General features: G+C 41.5%; 1 protein-coding gene across 1 annotated transcript in view; it reads left to right on the top strand.

The window, feature by feature from the left end:
• SAMD12 (sterile alpha motif domain containing 12) overlaps positions 1 to 20,793 on the top strand; it is a 388,682-nt gene that overhangs the window by 221,519 nt on the left and 146,370 nt on the right. The window contains 1 exon segment of the mRNA XM_057734974.1: positions 4,294 to 4,434. Coding sequence (XP_057590957.1) covers positions 4,294 to 4,434 — 141 coding nt within the window.

Raw genomic sequence — 20,793 nt, 5'->3', positions numbered from 1 at the left:
GGTCAGGCACGTAATGGAGCTCAGTAAATGCTTAACAAAGGAAAGAAGCCAAAGGCCAGAGTGTGATCAATACAGAGGACTTTAGGCTTCTTCCAGCTCCAACAATCTATGGGTCTGTGAAGGGCCCAGCAGTCTGTGTCACCAAAATGCCATTTAGAACCAGTTTGGAGTATCAGGAAATTTAGGTGGTGCTTCTTTTTTGAGATTGGGTTGACTTTTCTCTCCTCAGTCCCTCCCTGTGTAGGCAGCTGACCACAGAGCCAGGTGGTCCGTCAAGACATTCTTGTGAGAAAAGGCAGGAATGTAAAAGCCATAATAGGACTCCTCTATTTTCTGCCTACGATAGCAGCCTCTTCCTTCATCTATGTGGTTACTGGACTCTTTAAAAAATCTTTGCTTTATCCAGTAGTCTTGGTCTGACTAACTCTTAATTACTCCATCTGTCCCAGGTTAAATATCCTTTACTCACTGGCAGCTCCTTGGTACCCAGACTAGTTTAGCTCGCTCAGTTCTGGGCTCCTGCATTTGCCCTTTCTTAGGATTGACTTGGCACACACCTGTGAACATTGATCCTCAGCTGCCTTCCTTATCAGTCTGAAAGTTCTGGGAGTGACCCTGTCTGGCTCGTTCCTCATTATTCCCAGGGTGAATAACAAGGTGACAAGGACACAGTCAGAGCTCAAAAAATGTTTGTTGAATTAACAGTTGGGTTTTTATGATAAGCAATAGAAAGTGACAATATAAATGGCAAAAAAAAAAAAAAGACGCAATTGATGATCGACTGGTTACCACTCCTCTGACCCACACTTGCTTGGACACTCTACCTTGTGGTCAGCAGGGGGTGGTGGGGTAGGAGATTGCTAGGACGTTTGCTCCTGTGAATGATCTAATATTCGTGAAGAGTTTTCAGAACCATAGACTTAAATGGCTCTGTAGAAACCGTCTAAAGAAGGCAGCAAGTCAGATTTTGTTCATAAATTCCTCGGTGTACAGATTGCAATCTTTTCTAGAGGTTGTTTTATCAGGAAATTCTTTTATATAATTTCCCTTAATCTTTCTCCTGTAGTCTAAGACTTTTATTTTCTTACCAAGGAAGATAAAGTACAAGTAAAAGGTATAGTAGTAAGAATCAGGAAAAGCTCTCATGTTTTAAATATTCTTTAACTTTTCTCAATTTTCCTTTCTATCAATGGAAATAATGCAAATAACAACAGCAAGAACATCTGTATTCTCAGGGTTTGGATAAAACAACTTGAACAGCCAAGCCTGTAAGAGGTGAAACGTTGATAGATACAATTGTTTGTACCACATAGCATGAAATGCACAGACGTTTATAACTGATGGAGTTTTTTAACTTGCACATTCGGAGGGGGTGCTATTAACCCAAGTAGGAGATAACATTCTGATAGGGCTTAGGTATCTACACTTTGATCAGTCAGATGCATTAATGGAATGGTTGAAGCTGGAGGTTCTTGGGAGGGGGGAGGGACATCTTTGTTTCTTTGTCTGCAAAGGAATGGAATCGTGCACACTGGAGTAAAACCCTCCCTCAGCCTCACTAGCACTAGCGACGGACCAGCCAACCTCTCAGGACCAGAGCTCCCACATTTCTTGCCAACACCTCAGCAACTCTGGCTGTTGAATGTCCCAGTTTGCAAAACCGCAACGCAAATAATGTGGAACAGAAAGAGGGGAGGATATCTACATTTTAGTGGTGGAAGAGATTTAGATCATCTGAATTTCATGGGATTTTTTGTGTGTGTGTGCAGTGTTTGTTGTTGAGTTGAGGGCCTGTATAAAGAGCTAGATATCTGCTATTTGGAGGCCAGTTATCCACATAAATGATGCCCAGGTCCCATTCAGTGTTTTCTGAATGTCACTTCAGGGTCAAGGTCTAACAGCAGAATACTTGAGGGCAGGGCTGTCCTGGAGCCTGGGACCCCAACTCGCTACTCCTTGGGTCTTCACCTTTGATTATGCCAGTGCCCAGAAATTAGGAAAGGGGTACAAAAGGAAATCGGAAGCCATCAATTGACTTCTTAAAAATGTGTTAAGGTCCAGTCACAAGGCCAATTGCTGCTGTAACAAATTACCACAAACTTAGTGGCTTAAAAACAACACAACATATTATCTTACAGTTGTAGGGATCAGAAGTCCAAAATGGGTCCTGTGGGGCAAAAATCAGGGTAGAGCTGCATTCCTTGTGGAAGGTATGGGAGAGAATCCGTTTCCTTGTCTTTTCCACCTCGTAGAAGCCTGCATTCCTTGGCTTGTGGCCACATCACTCGAACATCTACTTCCATTGTCACATCTCTCCCCTCTTTGGCTCTCCTGTCTCCCTCTTTCGCTTTTAAGGACCCGTGTGATTAGATTGGACCCACCTAGATAACACCAGATACTCTCCTCTCAAGATCCTTAACAAAATCACATTTGCAGTGTCCCTTTTGTCATATAAGGTAACAAACTCACCAATTCCAGAGATGAGGACGTGGACATCTTTGGTGGAGAGGGCATCATTCTGCCTATCACAGAAGACAGTCAGAACTACTTGTGTCTGCGTGTGTGTCCTGTGCTTCCTTGCTCATGGCCATCATGATCTGCCAGCTATTGTTAAGACCCTAGGTTCCCTTCCCCCACCTCTCCTTCCTCTTCCACATGCAAATTTCACTGAAGCTTCAGACCACCACCCACCTCCACAACCCCCTGCACTCACTTCCTTGCAGGCACCAGGCCAGAGCCAAATCAATATTGGTGTGGTTCTCATCAGTGCTGCCCATCAAGTATATCTCTTCCCCCCACCACGTACCCGGCGCATGATGGAAGCACAGTTCATGTGTGGACCCTTGGTGGGTGGGAAACATCATGTGATTAGTTCTGGTCAAAGATTTATAAATGACTCTAGGCTGAGCAGTTCATTGATACTGTGAGAGCTTCCAGCACCTCTCTTTTCCCTCTGGTACAACCTCAGTAATGATCAAAATGGATGGACATGCAGTCGACATGTGGAATAAGCAGGAAATAAACTTTGTTGTAGCCACTGATATTTTGGGGTTGTTTGTTAATGCAACATGGAACCTAACTTATGCTGACTGATGCATTCGGCAAAGCTTAGAGAGAGGTGAAAGAGAGGCATGAACAGCATGGGTTGCTCCTCTTTCTCCCCATTCACCTGTCTCTACTCATAGCCCATGTAGGCTTCCCTGTTCCTCAGGTAAAAATGCCCATTAACCCCACCTCCTGGCTGTTGAGTTTCCTATCTGAGGAGGTAGAGAATTTGGTTCCTGAAGCGTATGTCATAGTATACTCAAGACTTACCATTGATCACTGGTGGACTCTGCGTATTGGTCATCAATTAAAATGAGAAAAGACCTGCAAGTCTGGTGACTGGGGGTGCTGGAGGGAGAGCACAGGGTGGTGCTAACAATAATCATTCTCTTCATTTCTCGTGCTAAACTCGCCAACTGGAAGTGTGCTTATGTCGGGTCAAGCACAGCGGGGCAAGAATTCAGGAATTTGATGGAAACCACAGTAGCAAGAGAAGCGTGCAGACACCCCTACTTCTCACCCATCCAGGGAAAGAAAGGAGTTGAAAGGAAACTATGCCAGGCTGCCTAGGTCCCAGGGTGTCTGTTGTGAGGGCACTCACACCACAGGCTCCTTGTTTTGCAGTCGTTCAGATGCCCATGCTCAGCCCTGCTGGAACGTTTGCCTGAGGTCAGTGACTGGGTTAAGGCACAGCTCCCGCCAGCTGAAGCTGGAACTCCAGCCCAGCACCAGGGGTGCAGCTGCGGAGGGGGATGCCTACCAATGAAAACTGAAACTTTAAATGCACGTTTCACAGAAACAGTATTGTAACCTGGTTAAACATTGCCAGAGTTTCTCTATAACCACAGTTAGAGCATCTAAGTCCTCAGCTGGCTTGTCAGTGACATGGGCTGCTGCGGACAAGCCTCAGAACCCATCACCCAACAGAGAACATTGTTTCTATGGAAACCTGCAATCTGTGACCCAAATACCCAGGTTAAAATTTTGCTGTTTTATTTAACTCAACGTGTGGGGCAGTTGGGGATTGCCAATATTAGATAAAAATTGAAGTTCTTTTTTTAAATTTGTGGAGTTTTTCCATCCTGCCTATCCATTCCAGTCAGCGGGCATAATGGAGGACCCGCTATTCTAAAGTGTCTGTGTTTAGGTGGAAAGTTCTGTTATGGCAGGATCAGCCCAGAGGAAGATGGAAATCCTTTTCCAGCCATTGTTCATTTACTTTTCCTTTTATTTCTTGAAACCCTGCAGGGCGAGCCCTGCTGAGACTTACAGACAAAAAGCTTGAGCGAATGGGGATTGCCCAGGAGAACCTCCGGCAGCACATCTTACAACAGGTGCTTCAGCTGAAGGTGCGAGAAGAAGTCAGAAACCTACAGTTACTCACACAAGGTATCCTGCTGCTGCCTAGTGGGTGGGTGGAAGGGGAAACGGGAGGAAAGAAACCTTTACCGTCGTGACAGAAGGGAGCCAGGGCAAAACTGGCTTGTTTTGGTTTTTGCAGAATTTCTTTCATTAAAAAAAAAAGCTATATAGATTTAAAGGCCACTTCCCTGCTAAAACTTCTCTTTTTCATAACTCACTAGGGGGAAGGATGTACAAATAAGTAATGGATAAGCAAACAGAATTATCTGAGCTAATTTCAAGATCAAGCTATATAGGTTGTGCACTGCGAAACCCTCAGAGAGTACCAGTTATATAGATCAGGATACGATTGTACCCCCTAGAGTTGTACAGTGTGCAGCCTGCACAACTGTACAGTGCAACCCCAGCTATTTTAGTCTAACTACCAATTCCGAGGGGACCTTGGAATTTAAGTGATTCCATAGTTCATGTGGCCATGATGTAAGTGGGATTTTTGTTGCATTTTGCTTTACTTTGCTTTTCACTGACTAATGAGGGAAAAACATTTTAGAGGTATGTATCTGTCTGTATATATATATATGTGAAATTTTGAGAACCCTATTTATCATCTTGAAAGTAAAATAGAGTAATTTTTTAAGTAGACTATAGAGAATTTAAAACTGGAATATTCCAACCATATAGTTCTAAACAAGAATCATTAATAATTTCAAAATGTTGAACGCACTTTAAAGCCCTATAACTGGAAGTGACACAACAAAGCTGGATCTTGAAGAAAATCTTAAATTACACTATATGTAAGTTTCATGTCTAGGTAAGATTTGGTTGCTATCAACCTGCACTACCTATAACCCTTTATTTGTTTTATTTTAATGCCCATTGTACACGGTTTTAAATGAAAAGATGATAAAATGTGTATTTTTGAGAGCCTTGGGTATTTTTCAGTCTGCATAATATTGTAACTGCATGCATACTCATACTGGAGAAATTTGGGTCAGCCAAGGTTCATGTTATTGCATTTAGATTAACCCAGTAATAGTGTTTGCCTAGAGGAAGTAATGTACTGCCTGAAAGATGACTGTTCTAGAAGGATAAATATGGACTTTGAGTGATATGAAAATATATTGTTTATTTCACGTGCATTATTTGCTTTGGTCTCCAGAGACTTCCAATGGCAAATTTACAGGTACAGGTAAACTGAGTGACTTAAATGTGAATCTGACGTATTGATATACTTTTAAGTTTCTTTTAAGAAGTAAGTAGAGATTCAAAGATTTATCACAAGAGTGTCCATTGCAGTACTATTTATAAAACTGAAAAATTAGAAACAACCTAGAGGTTCAGCAGTATGGAGACAATCAGATAATTATGTTTTAATTCAGAAGATACAATATAATATAGTCATTGGAATTATATCTTCAAGGAAGATATGACAACATAGGAAAAAGTACTCAAGAGGTAGTAAGAAGTAGGGGGGAAAGGCCATGTATAAAACTTTATTTATAATATGAGCCCAATTTTGTAAAGAGAACATATTTTTATATGCACATAGAAAGAGGGATGCAAATGGTTTTGCCAGTATTTTGATAATGGTTCTCTTTGGGTAGTGAGATTGTGGGTGATTTTAATTGTTTTCTTTTTATTTTTCTAAATTTTCCAAATCTTCTATTATAAATCTATATTACGGTCATAATCAGAAAATGCACTCACAGTTTTTCAGCTTCAGTCACAAGTGTTGTTCTGCCCAGTTCTATTTAACGTCTGGGGCTTCCTCTGCTCTTTTGTTTTCCTCCCATGGTGGTATATAGAATGAGACCTGAACTCATCACGTGCGCCTTGGACTCTTTTTTTTCCCTCTCTGCTACTGTCAGCTTGCAGTGTGTTTGCTTTGCAAAATCATTTTCTACAGTTTTCATTGCCATAGATGCATAATATATAAGATTTTTCCTGAGATAGTACTCAACTCTATTAAGCTAAATACATGTTTGTGTTCTGGGAAGATAATGCTAAGTTCAGCCTTTTCAATCCAGTTGTTGTCATTTTCTTTAGCTTTGAAAAACTGTGCCTTTAGAATTCTTTCGTTCTATTCCCTTTAGAAGAGATCACGTTCTCTAGCTCCTGGATGTTTTGTCTGCACTCATATTACCTTTTTTTATTGCTCGTCCTTTCCATGTTAATGTTCAGACTCATGTCATGTCAGACAGCCTTTGAAAATCTGTAGCCTTATTGAAGTGATGGTTTCTTTTTTTAAAAAGTGGAAAAAAATTGACAAGTCATTTTTATGACTGTTAATAGAAGTTGTAAAGACAGCTAGAGTTACCTTAAAATATTTTGGGTCTAGGTTTGCTATAATAAGAATTGTAACTCTATTCCACCCAAGTGAACTGAATGGCTTAACATATATATCGTATGGAATATATACAGATCTGGATATGTATGGATGTAGATATATATAATGTATATATCATATGGAACGTATATATCATATGCACCAGGGGGGTGATATGTGATTCAGTATTGAATATTTGATTCCTCATCTCTGAAAATATTAATTAATGGAAATAATATGCTAAATAAGTACAAACAAGTGTCTTAGAATGTTATTTAGCTTTCAGAAATCCCTCAGCTTTCCCCTTAAAGATTATAACTCACCCCTCCAGTCTCTAGAGATACATTATTTCCCAGCTCACATAGGACTGTGATGCAATTAAATTTTGTTTGTTTTTGAGAAATATTTTCCAACTACCACATTTAAATGAGGGTTTTTGCCTTCAAAGTAGCCAGTTTTTGAGGAAAGGGACTTATTTCACAAATGATTAAATTTCTTATGTGTTTCCTTCTTGCTTTTGGAGGCAATTTCAAAACATAAGCTCTAATTGAACAGCAAGAGTTTAAGAAGAACCTACATGTCCATCATTAGGAGACCAGCTAAATAAGTTACAGTATATCCAGACCCTGGAGTATACTCAGAAGTTATAAACACAAGAATGAAGAATAGTAATATGGAAGGATCTCTGAGATGCTGGGTGAAGTGCAGAAAGCAAGGTGCAGAACAAGGTAGAGAGGATGCTGCATTTGCAAATGAAAGAGGGAGAAATAATAATGTATGTCCGCACATGTTTTGTTTACATAAGGAAATACTGATGCACAAGAAGCTGATACAAACTCTACCTGTGGGACAGGGAAGAAGGTGGATAGAGAACATATGCTTTCTTTCTTTCTTTCTTTCTTTCTTTCTTTCTTTCTTTCTTTCTTTCTTTCTTTCTTTCTTTCTTTCTTTCTTTCTTTCTTTCTTTTATTGGCTGTGTTGGGTCTTTGTTGCTGTGCGTGGGCTTTCTTTTAGTTGCAGTGAGTGGGGGCTACTCTTCGTTGTGGTGCACAGGCTCCTCATTGCTGTGGCTTCTCTTGTTGCGGAGCATGGGCTTTAGGCACATGGGCTTCAGTAGTTGCAGCACATGGGCTCAATAGTTGTGACGCATGGGCTTAGTTGCTCCGCGGCACATGGGATCTTCCTGGAGCAGGGATCAAACCCGTGTCCCCTGCATTGGCAGGCAGATTCTTAACCACTGTGCCACCTAGGAAGCCCAAGAACATATGCTTTTTAAGTCACTTTGTGTCTTGAAGTATGTATTAACTACTTAAAAGAGTAAAATGTTTAAAAAGAAACAAGGAGGGACTTCCTAGGTGGCTCAGTGGTTAAGAGTCTGCCTGTCAGTGCAGGGAACACGGGTTCGAGCCCTGCTCTGGGAAGATGCCACATGCTGTGGAGCAACTAAGCCCGTGCGCCACAACTATTGAGCCTGTGCTCTAGAGCCCATAAGCCACAACTATTGAGCCCCTGTGCTGCAACTATTGAAGCCCACACGCCTAGAGCCTGTGCACTGCAACAAGAGAAGCCACTGCAGTGAGCCCGCACACCACAACGAAGAGTAGCCCCAGCTCGCATTAACTAGAGAAAGCCTGTGCGCAGCAACAAAAACCAATAAAATAAATAAATTTATTTTAAAAAAAAAAAGAAAAGAAACAAGCAGAAAGAGAGAATTTTAGCATCAGGACTGAATTTTAAATATTGGCCCCAACAGTTACTGCTGTGTTTATTTCAGGGAAGTTACTTAATCTGTCTATGTTCCAATTTCTTGATCTCTGAAAAGTGAGATCAGCAAATCTACTCACCTCACTGGGATGCTGTAAGAATTAAATGAGCTCAAATATATACATCACTCAGTGCAGTGTGACAGTAAGTACAGAACATAGTTAGCTATCAGTAATAGAAGCCACAAAATTTAATCAACCTCATTAATTTATATAAAAGCTTTATTTTTATAATATCCTTTATTGAGATATAATTCACAGAATATACAGTTTACCCATTTACAGTGTAAATTCAAAGATTTTAAGTATTGTCACAGTTGTGCAACTGTCACCACAATTAATTTTCAAATATTTTCATCACCCCAAAAAGAAACCCAGTACCGATTAACAGTCATTCCCCATTTCCTCCCAACACCCCCTCCCAACCACCAGCCCTTAGAAACCACTGATCTACTTTCTGTTTGCCTGTTCTAGACATTTCCTATGAATGGAATCCTTCAATATTTGGTCTTTTTGCAATTGGCTACTTTCACTTAGAATAATGTCTCTAAGGTTCACTCAGGTTGTAAGCATGTGTCAGTATCTCAGTTCTTTTTATTACCAAATTATATTTCATTGTATGAAAGTACCACATTTTATTTATCCATTCATCATTTGGACATTTGGACTGGACATTTGGATTGGATATTCTTGTAAAAGTTTCTGTGTGGACCTATTTTCCTTTCTCTTGTGTATATACTGAGCATGGAATTTCTGAGTCATATGGTAACTCCCTGTGTAGCCATTACAGGAGCTGCCAGACAGTTTTCCAAAACAGCTGTACCATTTTACATTCCCACAAGCAGGGTGAGAGGGTCTTAATTTCTCCACATCCTTGCCAACACTTGTTATTGTCTGTCTTTTTTATCGTAACCACTGTAATATGTGTAAAGTGGTATGTCACTGTGATTTTGATTTGCATTTCCTTGATAGCTAATGATGTTTAACACCTTTTCAAGTGCTTATTGGCCGTTGCGTATCTTCTCTGGGTAAACATCTGTTCAGATCCTTTACTCATTTTTTAATTGGGTTATTTGTTTTTTCCAAGCTGTATCTTGGACCCATCATGTTTCTTCATGCTTGATTACCTACTTTATTTACAGGATCTAAAGCTAAATAGTGGGCTTCCATTTCCAAAGAGGATGAAGTCTTATCCCCACTAGTGGTATTCAGAAGAACGTACCACAAACTTGGAAATCAACTCCAAAATGAAACAAATGAACTCCGAGGATTTCCTCTCAAGGAAACAACATTCCTTTGGATGTAGAAATTATACACACATCAAATCAGTTACCTCAGTTTGTAATCAGAGCTACAAATTAGATACACTCATCAGAAAGCTCATTCTATCATGTTTCTAGAGGAAATAAATGAATAGATAATTAAGGCTAATTTTCCAGCTTTAAATTGATGTTTTAAAACTTGTCTTAAGCTTTTCATTCTACACCAGTCATTGTCACTCAGCTGCCGGGAGTCCCATGACAGTAATATGGCCAAGAGAGACACAAATGGACCAGGAGAGCTCTAACCAGCCACTATGGGTTATCTGAACACAGGGAAGATGAAGTCTCTTCCCTCCTTTTTCTTGCTCTCCATCTTCTGGATACTGACCAAAGACAAACACTATAAGGTGTTTTTTAAAAATGTGTATGGTGGATCCATAGCAAATACATCCATTTATAGGCTCTATCAATGAACCGTGACAAAAATTCCTGAAACAGCTCATTATCTAAAACCAGAACTGTCCTTCAGCTAAAATGCTGGCCGCTGATTTGCCTGCCTTTACTCACGGTGGCCCTGTGACTACGTGACATTTGCAAGCAACATAATCAGTGTTTGGCCCTGCGTTACCGTCGTTCCCTTTGGTGCCTTTGAGGTGGTTCCTTCCTTCATTCAGCCATTTGGTCTTCTGTGTCCTGTCTGGGGACTGGCCGGGATGTCTGTCCATCTGGTGGGCTTGCTTGCTTGCACGTTCCTTCAGGAAACTCAGCCTTGTCAGGGCACCTCCAGCTGTCTTTAGGGAAATGCAGTACAGAGCTGGAAACATCATTACCCTGTGCCTTATGTAACACAGAGAAGTAGTGCAAATTATTTTGGGATCCGTCAAATTAATCCATAATGAAGCATATGCGGGGCATCCTTAGCTCTTTAATACTGGATATTTCTAGGAAGAAAAACACCGAAGGATACTGAAGTTATCAGTTTAGTTGTTTCTCATGTAGCTAATGAGTATAAAATGTTTATTATATGCAAAGCAATGCACTAATTGTCACATCAACTCCTGACACTTACCCTCCCGTAATCAGTACTGTTGTTAGCCTCAGTTTACATATGGGGAAACTGAGGACAGAGAATTTAAACAACAGACCCAATATCAGACAACTAGTAAAACATAGTACAGGTCTGTCTGACTTCACAGCAAACTTTTATCCATTATACTTCGTCACCTCTGATCTGTTAAATGAGTAATGCTTATTTTATAGCAATGATGTGATGATTACAGGAGATTTTATGAAAGTGGGTTGGCAGACTTCTTCTGTAAAGAACTAGATAGTAAGTATTTTAGTCTTTGCAGTCTGTAGAGTGTCTGTTGTAACCACCGCATCATGGGAGAGCAACCACAGACAATCTTAAATGAATTGGGCATAGCAGTATAGCAATAAAACTTTATTTACAAACACAGTTTCTAGTCCACAGTTTGTGGACCCCTGCTGCACAAGGTCAAATATATAAACTTTTGACATTATCATCAAGATTATTGTTTTATTCTTAGTATACGCCCTTTTCAGCTGTAAACACTTCCCTCAACCCCAGGAACACTATAGGATGGAACCACTCCCGGGTGTCCTTTTCGGTGTCTTTCTGGGCTACAAATATATAGATAGTGTAAAAATGTAACAGTTACTATGAAGGTTGGTGTTTTGCCAAAAGACCTACTTTCGAAAAGACAGTAACTATGAAGGTTGGTGTTTTGCCAAAAGACCAGCTTCAGGTTCAGAGGATCCACCGGCAAAATAACCACGCCACGCTTTAATAAGCAAGAAATAAGGAAATGTATTATATTAGTAGTAAGTTACAGTGTAAGGACAAGCAAAAATACATATTTATATTCGTATATGTACATGCATCATCAATTTGGGAGCCCTTAACATCGCCACGTAGGTTACTAGTTTGAGCGAACATTTATTACCAAATTGAGAGAACAAGCAACATATCAAGAGAGAGATGTGCGCACATCACCAGTTTGGGAGAACTTCATCCAGATCCAAGCAATGCTGGGGAGTCCCTGGTACAGCAGTCTGGAGTCCCAAGTGGGAAGGTCCCTGGCGGTGCGTCTACCCCTCGGGTGAGACGTCAGATTCCTGCTCGAAGGAGTCCCGCTTTTAACGGCCAAGCCGCAAGCTGATAATCACCAGCTTACATGCAGATGTGCAGCTCTGGCTCTTATGTTAAATGCTTGCATTTTTAATCGTAAGTCTCAGAATGTTCGCTGGTCCCTGGGAACTGGCCAGACTCCCAGGTTCCAGGAAGCTTCATGACGTACTCCCTTTGCTGGTTCTCAAGACCTGATGGACTTACTCCCTTCCTTATCTGTTGGTTCTCAGGACCTACCATCACAGCTTCTGCTGGTCAGCAGTTTCACATGTAACTCTTTTCAGGGTCTCTGTTCTGTCGAAGGCCTATTACTGCCTCTGAAACCTGAACAAGCCTACTTTTATTAATTTTCCCAACAGTTGAGTAAATTGAAGCAGGAGAAAGCAATGTTCCAGCTGGTGGATGAGGCAAATGAAGAGAGTAAATGCTGCCATCTTCAAAGGCCTTTTTTAATTCGTGCCTGCAAAATGAAAAAAAAGAAGAGTATGATTGTTTACCAAGGCCAGTTATAGCTCATTAAACATTAGTGTTTCCCAAGGGGCTTTTTCCACATTGTCCAAATATATGTGTCGAATTTTAGCTGAGAATTACATGACCAGATGGACTTCCCCAAAGCTCCATCTTATGGAACAGCAGAAATTACAAACACTATTTTCTAACCTAAGAAGACTTTTCAGAACCATGTGTACAGACTGAGTATTTTAGTCCAGTCACCCCCACAATGATACTTTAGCAACTGAAGTAGGCCATCTGAATTGGAATAGGCCATCTGGTCCACCACCTTGCTTAAAGGAGGAAGTCTTTGTAGAACACAGCAATAGACAATTTGAGAAAATTTCCAATCTCATTTTTCAGTTTTGGGCACCAAGACCCAAATAGAATTAGAGGATAGCCCATGGTTACACAGCTAGTCAGCGGCGTAACTGAAACTAGAGCCCAGTTCTCTTAGTTCCCAGGCCGGTATTCTTTTTTCTCATTGTTTTTATTAAGGTACAATTTATATACAGTGAAACTCACTGTTTTTAGTGTACAGTTCTGCAAGTTTTAAGAAATGTATGTAGTTGTATAACTACCACCACAGTCAAGATATAACAGTTCCATAACTCTAAAAAATACTCTCCCTGGTACCCCTTTTTTGTCAGTCCCTCTCATTATCTCCAGCCTCTGGAAGCCACTGGTGTGTTTTCTGTTCCTTTAGTTTTGCCCTTTCCAGAATGTCATACAAAGGGAATCATAAAGTTTGGCTGCTTTCACTTGCTATAATGCATTGAGACTTACTGAAGCTGAGGGTGTGTGTCACTTGTTCATTCGTGTTCGCTGTTTAGTATTGAGTTGGATGGATATACCAGAGTTTATCCATTCCCCAGTTGAAGGACATCTGGGTTGTTTCCAATTTTGGCAACTACTAATAACACTACTAAAAGCATTCACATTCAGGTTTTTGTATAAACATCAGTTTTCATTCATTAGACAAGTCCCTAGAGATGGGATTGCTGGCTTGTATCATAAGCATACATTAAACTTCATAAGAAACTGCCAGGCCGGCATTCTTAGGATAATAAAAACAGAATAACAGCACTAGAGACTGACTTTATACATATAAAAATACCAGAGGCCTTCTGAAATTCACTGCATCTTTGCAGATGTCCTACCTAGCACTTCTTAGATCTGTTATTTTAAGAGGGCCCTGCTTTCCTAGGAGTTTCTAATAAATTGTCTCAAGGTAAGTTTAGGTCAAATGCATTTACAGTTCACTCATTGATTCAATTAAAATTTCTAGCATCTGTGTACAGGCAATAGAATATGGTTTTCCCTAGTTGTCATTGAGAAATGCTTCCTTTGTCTCTTTTCTGAGGAAGAAAATCTAATAATATTTGCAATTCCTGGGAGAGAAAACGTGAGCCAATCAGATTCGCTTTTATGCCTACGTGAGGTGTGTCTGATGGCCCTTTCTAGTATCTCTCAAATGACACTATTTAATTTCCAGCCTCCTCCACATCTTTTATTCAGCTGTGCCACTGGTGTTACAACTCTGACACTCACACATCAGTTTTCTTCATACTCTGCTCTTCTGCTTCGTCATTGGATAGCGTTAAGCGTTTCCTCTTTGCTGCTCATCTGTTTCATGAGCGTGGTAATGACTCTCTTGGTTCTCCCCTTCTGTTTCAAAGGCTCCTGCTCAGCTAGGTGGCTTCTCTACCACTCCCCAAATGCTGATGCCCCCTGGGGACAGGTCCTCTTGGCTCTTCTCGTTTTGCATGCTCTCTGGAGAATCTCACCCACTCCTATTGCTTTAACCATCCCCTACTTCAGTGTTACTTTCAAATACATCTTAGACCTCTATGAAGCTTCAAAGATAGGAACCTCTGAATATTCCACTGACATCTCAAATTTAAAATATCCAAAGTCAACCCCATTGTCTTTCTCACCATTTCCCTAGCTGATTCTTCTCCCTTTGTTTCTTCTCATGGTTATGAATGCCTTACTCACACCATCACCTAAATGAAGAAGGCTCAGAGTCACTCCTTTCCCCTCCCCACTTGCATGTGACCAGTGACCAAACCCTCTGAATTCTGCTTGTAAAATGGCTTTCCAGCCTTTCTCTGCCTCATCTCCATCCCTGCCACTGTGTTAAATCGTCCCTCGTTGGCTCCTTCCCAGGCCATTAAAATAACCTACTAGTTACTATTTGATCTCTAGTCTCTGCCCTGCCCCATTCATTCTCCTTTAATTAACTTTTTACTTCTCTTGCCAGAGTTAATTTAAATATATTTCTGACGACATTATTTCCCTCCTAAAAACATTTGATGGCTCCCAACTGCCTACGGAATAAAACCCAAACTCTTTAGCATTCCATAGAAAGCCATTCTAAGGCATTTCATAGATGTATTAACTTTGGGCAAGTTACTTGTCAGAGATTAAGATTCCTTAGTTGTGAAAATGGGGATAGGATCTATTTAATAGAGTTATTATGAATATAGTATAATAAAACTCATGAAAGGACTGAGCTGTGGTGAGATATCACCTCTTCTGAGAAGCCTTACCTTATCACTCAGGCAGAACCGATGTTCCCTCTTCATCACTAAGCACTTTGTGCACGCTAATCTATTCATTACACAGTGTCTGTTGAGTAACTATTTGTTCTTCCATCCAATGAGCAGCAGGCTCTGAAGGAGCCCCCAATCTAGCAGTGAGGATAGGCTATGAATGCCATGGTGGAGATGTGGAGATGTATAGTAGTGGCACAGAACTGGAACTTAACCTCATCTGGGAATAGGTGGGTAAAGGAAGACTTGCTGAAGGTGTAGCCCATGAACTAGATCTTGAGGGATAAAAGTTTTAACAGCCGGACATGAGCTGGCATGAGGAAGGAGGAGAAGCTTGTCCAAGGGCATGGGGTATCTTTGTCTCTCCTGCAGATCGTGGACAACCTCAGTTGTCTTCTGATTTTGCTGTGCTCTCCTACTTCCTAGCACAGTGTCCCACAGAGAGTGGATCCTCTGTTTAAATGTATTTTTCTGATTTAAATGTAATTTTTGCCCTTTACTCTTGTTTACCAGCTCTATTTCATTTTCAACGTCATCTTCTCAAAACAGTGAGTGCAGTATCATTTTTAAATGGATTTGTAATAAAAGAGTAGCTACAAAGCCATTTTGCATTATCCATGAGCAAAATTGCTGCAAATCTTTTATTCCTTTGTGATCTTTTTGTATTGACTAGTTAAAAAAAGATGATGGCAGTGGCTCTTAAATGCGTATACCTTTGGCAAGAGCTCTTAAATATATAAGCCACCCCACCTATCTTGAATTGTTTTGCCTAGTATTTTAAAGTTTTCAATGTTCTCCTGAGTGACACTGTCAAGTGACTGTAGAATGAACCTTTTCTCCTAAAACCCACTTAATTGCCCAGGGGCTCGTGGTGGGTGAGGACGTTGGATTTATAATTTTATAGGATTGGGTGCAGATTATTCTATCTCTGGGGTCTTTCATTACCACTTCTTTGTTCAGTGTTATTGGATTATGCCCTACCAACCACATGTCCTTTCCCAGTTGCCTCCAAGACATTTCTTCAATCTGCTACCTTCTTGGGCTTTACCCCCAGCACATTCCAAAATCATCACAAGGTTACACAAATTTTGCAATTAGGAATTTTTTATCAAGTCCCTGAGCCTTCAGAGAAATTCTTCTTGGTATGCGCTTTATATTTAGAGACCTAAACACAGACTTCAATGGGGGATGATTAAGTTCGCACATCAGTTCATCATTAGGGGTTAGCATTATGACCGGTATAGCCTAGCTAGCGTCCACTCCTATTTCATTTTCATTCTGGAGTCTGTTATGGCCAGTTCACTCAGGAAGCTGTTTTGTTTGAAATGAGTCTTGAAATGCACCCTTGCTTCTTGTCTGTTGCAGTCTTCATGGCTGAAAAGCATCTGCTTGTTCTAAGTGCCCCAATGGTCCCTGTAACTAGCATAGGGTGGAAGTGTTCACACATCTTTCTAATTTGGACATGCTCTATCAGGAATTATCCTTGTTATTACTTCTTCACAACTCAGTGTTTTATGGCATCTTTCGCGTGGTGAAGAGTTCGCATAAAGGAACCCCAAAGACTCCAAATGCTTCATGTCTGCCTCTACAGGAATTACCAACCTTGAAATTCTTTACCATTGACCCCTTTTCATTAAATGTTCTAAATGAAATTAAAAATATATTTGGTTGCTCTTGTTTGGACAATTCAAGATGGCCATGAGATTGCATTGTTATGTCACCTTGTGGTTTGACTGTGGATTTGGAGGGTCTTCAATGACTGATGCTGCATTGAAGAAAGATGGCATACGGGTTTTCCACAACTGACATTGGTTCATTTCTTCAGGGTAAATCCAGACCCTGAAATCTGGGTTCTATGGTGTTCAAATCTTCTATGGGCTTTTTGAAAGCCAATTGTAGCAGGACAAGGGCATGTGGAGCTGATGAGAGAAAATCAGAGCCATTTTCAAGGATGCACTGAGCTGTTTTGGCTTTTCTAAGAAGAAATCTGCCATCTGTGTGCTTTAGAATTTCTGTCCCTAGTATTGTATCTGATCTACTTTCTGTTCTTAGTGCCTGAAGTAAAGTTCTACAGAGTGTAGTTGTTCAAGGTTCTCCTTGTATCCAAGTCTCTACAAGGCACCACATGCATACACTGCACTGAGTGGCCCGGCCTTGTGCCCCAGCCAAGAATTAAAATCTTCTGTTCTTCTCTGAAATAACCCCTCCATTCTTTGTATCCCATTTTTTATTTGTGTATCCCTTCATACTAGCGATTACACAATCTTTCAACAATTCATCTAAAAAAAAGTTTATTGAGATTCTACCATGTACCCAGCAGTACATGCTATGTGTTAGGGATACAGGGATGAATATGACATTCCTTGATCTTGAAGTCAAGTGAAAGAGACATGAGGAGTAACAGAGGTAAATGTAGAATTCTAGGATCATGGACTTCCCTGGTGGCGCAATGGTTAAGATTCCACCTGCCAACGAAGGGGACACAGGTTCAATCCCTGGTCCGGGAAGATCCCACATGCCATGGAGCAACTAATCCCGTGCACCACAACTGCTGAGCCTGAACTCTAGAGCTGCGTGCCGCAGCTATTGTGTCCACGCATCGCAACTACTGAAGCCCACGCACCTAGAGCCCGTGCTCCATAACAAGAGAAGCCACCGCATTGAGAAACCTGCGCACTGCAATGAATAGTAGCCCCTGCTCGCCACAACTAGAGAAAGCTTGTGCGCAGCAATGAAGACCCAATGCAGCCAAAAAATAAAAATAAAAAGAATGTTAGGATTATGTAGGAAGTTCATCTGATTTAGAAGGAATGTATCATGCATCAGGAAATCTTCCAAGAGTAAGTGACCTCTGAACTGAGCCAGGTGCTATAGTTAGTAGGGTATGTTTATTTTCTCTTTAATCATCACGCAAATATAAAATTGCCAAGATCATAAGAGCTATGGAGAGAGTCACCTTGCCATAAAAGAATATTTACTAACAAATCAGAGATTTACTACTGAGCACCTGCCATGTGTCTGCCTTTACTGGGTATTGGTGAAATTCAGTGAGCAAGATAGACCTGGTTCTCACGTACGTGGATTTTATGTTTTAATGGGGAAGGCACTCATCAAGGAAAGAATCATAGTAACATGATGAGTGATGTGAAAGGGGACATGAATTACACTTTGGGGAGCGAGTAAACAGAAGGAATTCCCTGACTCTGTGGGATAAGGAAAACCTCCCTCAGGAAGCTGAGATCTAAAATAGGAAGAGGCCCTAGTTAATAGGGCAAGTGGGGCTTGGGAAGATGTCCCGGTGGGAGGGAACAGCCTGTTCTTAGGTCCAGGTTGAAGAGGAAGCTCTCTGCATTCCAGGAACACAAAGAAGGCTGGTATGATTAGAGGGTGGGAAGTGAGTAAGAAGGGAAGTGAGCTGGAAGGAAGTGAGGCTGGAAAGGGACCCAGTGGTGATGCGAATGCCTTGTTTGCTTGCTCTCCTTAAAGGGATTTAGAGACAGTGAGGAGACACTGGAGGGTTTTGGACCAGACACCATCCTGATCAGATTTGTATATCAAAAGATGAGAAGATGCACTGGAGAAGGACAAGACCAGGGGCCAGACATGCAGTCAGGAAACTGCTGCATTAATCTGTGCGGGAAATGATGACAACCTGCCTGAAGGTGGTGGCAAGTGCGGACAGAGAGGCATCAACTCAAGAGCCCAGGCAGCCTGGGATGGTAGATTGGGAACCAGTGAATGAGAGGATCATAAAGTAGCATCCTTCTCTCCTCTGCACCACAGTCTCCTCCCCCACATCCATGACTCCCCTGCAGCAGAATTTTCTGGGCATGCTCCTCAAAATGTAGATTTCTGGATCTTACCCCAGAACTGTCAAGTTAGGCTCTCCAGCCCAGGCTTCAGTATTTTAAACAGCTTCATCCCAGATGACTTACGCTTATGGAAACTTGAGGGCCACGGCCCAGCACTGTGTAGATTCAGCACACACAGTACACCAGGCACTCAGCTCTCCTGTAGCATCAGAGTAAAACTCCCTTTGGGCTTAATGAGTTTGCTTGTCATACCCGGCTGAACTCAGAGGGAAGCTTCAGCCCCTCGAGTGCAGGAGGGTGTCTCACCTTAAAACCCAAATGGAATGGAGCCCATCTGTCAGTCTCACCTAACCTTGCAGATGAGGTCCCCAAGATCCAAGAAAGTGGCCCTTTCTCTGCAGTTCTGAGGAGACAACACCCCTGGAATCCCACATCTACTGTTCCCCAGGTGAAATGAAACAAGTTCTCCTGGGCAGTCAGTCCCACAGGGCAATAAAGAAGGTACTTTACACAGAGCCTCCACCATTTCCTGTGCGTGGCAGGTATTAGGGCAAAATTGCCGTGGCAAGATCTCCAGTAAAGCTAGAAGGGGGGGGGGGCGTGGAGAGAAAAGTACTTGTTTCAGCTCCACCAAGAAACGTTGGGTATTCATACCGGAAACCATGGAGAGTTCATCGTTTGGCAGCCATTCAAAATCATTAATACCTAATATTAGCGTTAGATACTGTTTTTATTTCTGTATAAAGGCACAGGTCACCAGCTTATCACAAAGAGGAAGTCTGGAGCTAATATTGCTTGTGCACTTGTTTGCACATTTGGCATTTTAAAGTCCATGTTTAGCCCATACAATAATTTTGCAAGGTAGATATCATGAACCCCATTCTACATATACAGAAACGGAGGCCCATAGAGCTGCAGTTCCACACCATTAAAAAGTGGGTGCACAGGGTTCTTCAGAAAAACAGAACCAACAGGAGATATGTATGTGTGTGTGTGTGTGTGTGTGTGTGTATAAAATATATTGTATAGGAGACACATACATAGGCAAGAGGAGAGAGAGAGAGATGGATTGATTGAGTGACTATAAGGAACTGGCTCACATGATTATGGGGGCCAAGATCTGCAGTCATCAAGCTGGGGACCCAAGAGAGTCAGTGGCGTAATTACAGTCCAAAAACTGGCAGGCTGGAAACCCAAGAAGAGCCCGTTTCAGTTCAAGTCCAAAGGCAGGGAAAAAACCCAGTGTCCCAGCTCAGGGCAGTCAGGCAGGAGGGTTTCCCTTTTACTTGAGCGCGAAGCAGCCTTTTTGTTCTGTGCAAGCCTTTGACTGATTGGTGGAGGCCCACCCACACTGGAGGGAGCAATCTGCTTTATTCGTCTGCCTATTCAAATGTTAATCGCATCCAAAAACACCCTCACAGACACACTCAAAATAACATCTGACAAATATCTGAGCACCTCATAGCTCAGTCAAGTTGACACACAAAATTAATCACCACAGTGGGTAAGATAACTAGTTGTCTCCAAAACCAGTGCCCTTTCTTTCCAGCCTACCTGCCTGCTGTGAAGTATCTCTTCTTTCAAAGGTGCGGTTGTTTTCTTTTATAGAAAACTCTTGATGCCAACGCACTTTTAAACGTTAACGCTTGAGACTGTTCAAATACAAGATTTCTCTTAAGAGCTTGCTTATCACACACCATTATCACTCTCCATCCCCCATCTGCCATTATTTGGGGCTGCCAGGAATGGGAGGTGTGTGGTTTTACACCTCCTGCATACCTGAGATTTAGGGGCACTGAGAAATCAAATTTATCTCCCCATTTGACAGCATAATGAATCTGACATGCCAGCCCAGCATTTCCTGATGCCCCCAAATATACTGAGTAATCTTCATCTTGTTAGATCAATGACGTGAAATTTCACTAGTTGCCATTTTAATTGATTTAATTGAAATTGATTCAGCATAAATGAGTGCACAGAAAATTATTAACAGTGACCTCCGGTTTCAAGTGTCTGCTCTGCAA

Source organism: Hippopotamus amphibius, chromosome 5 (genome assembly GCF_030028045.1).
Source record: "Hippopotamus amphibius kiboko isolate mHipAmp2 chromosome 5, mHipAmp2.hap2, whole genome shotgun sequence".
Lineage (NCBI taxonomy): Eukaryota > Metazoa > Chordata > Mammalia > Artiodactyla > Hippopotamidae > Hippopotamus > Hippopotamus amphibius.
This window is presented reverse-complemented; position numbering and strand designations above follow the sequence as displayed.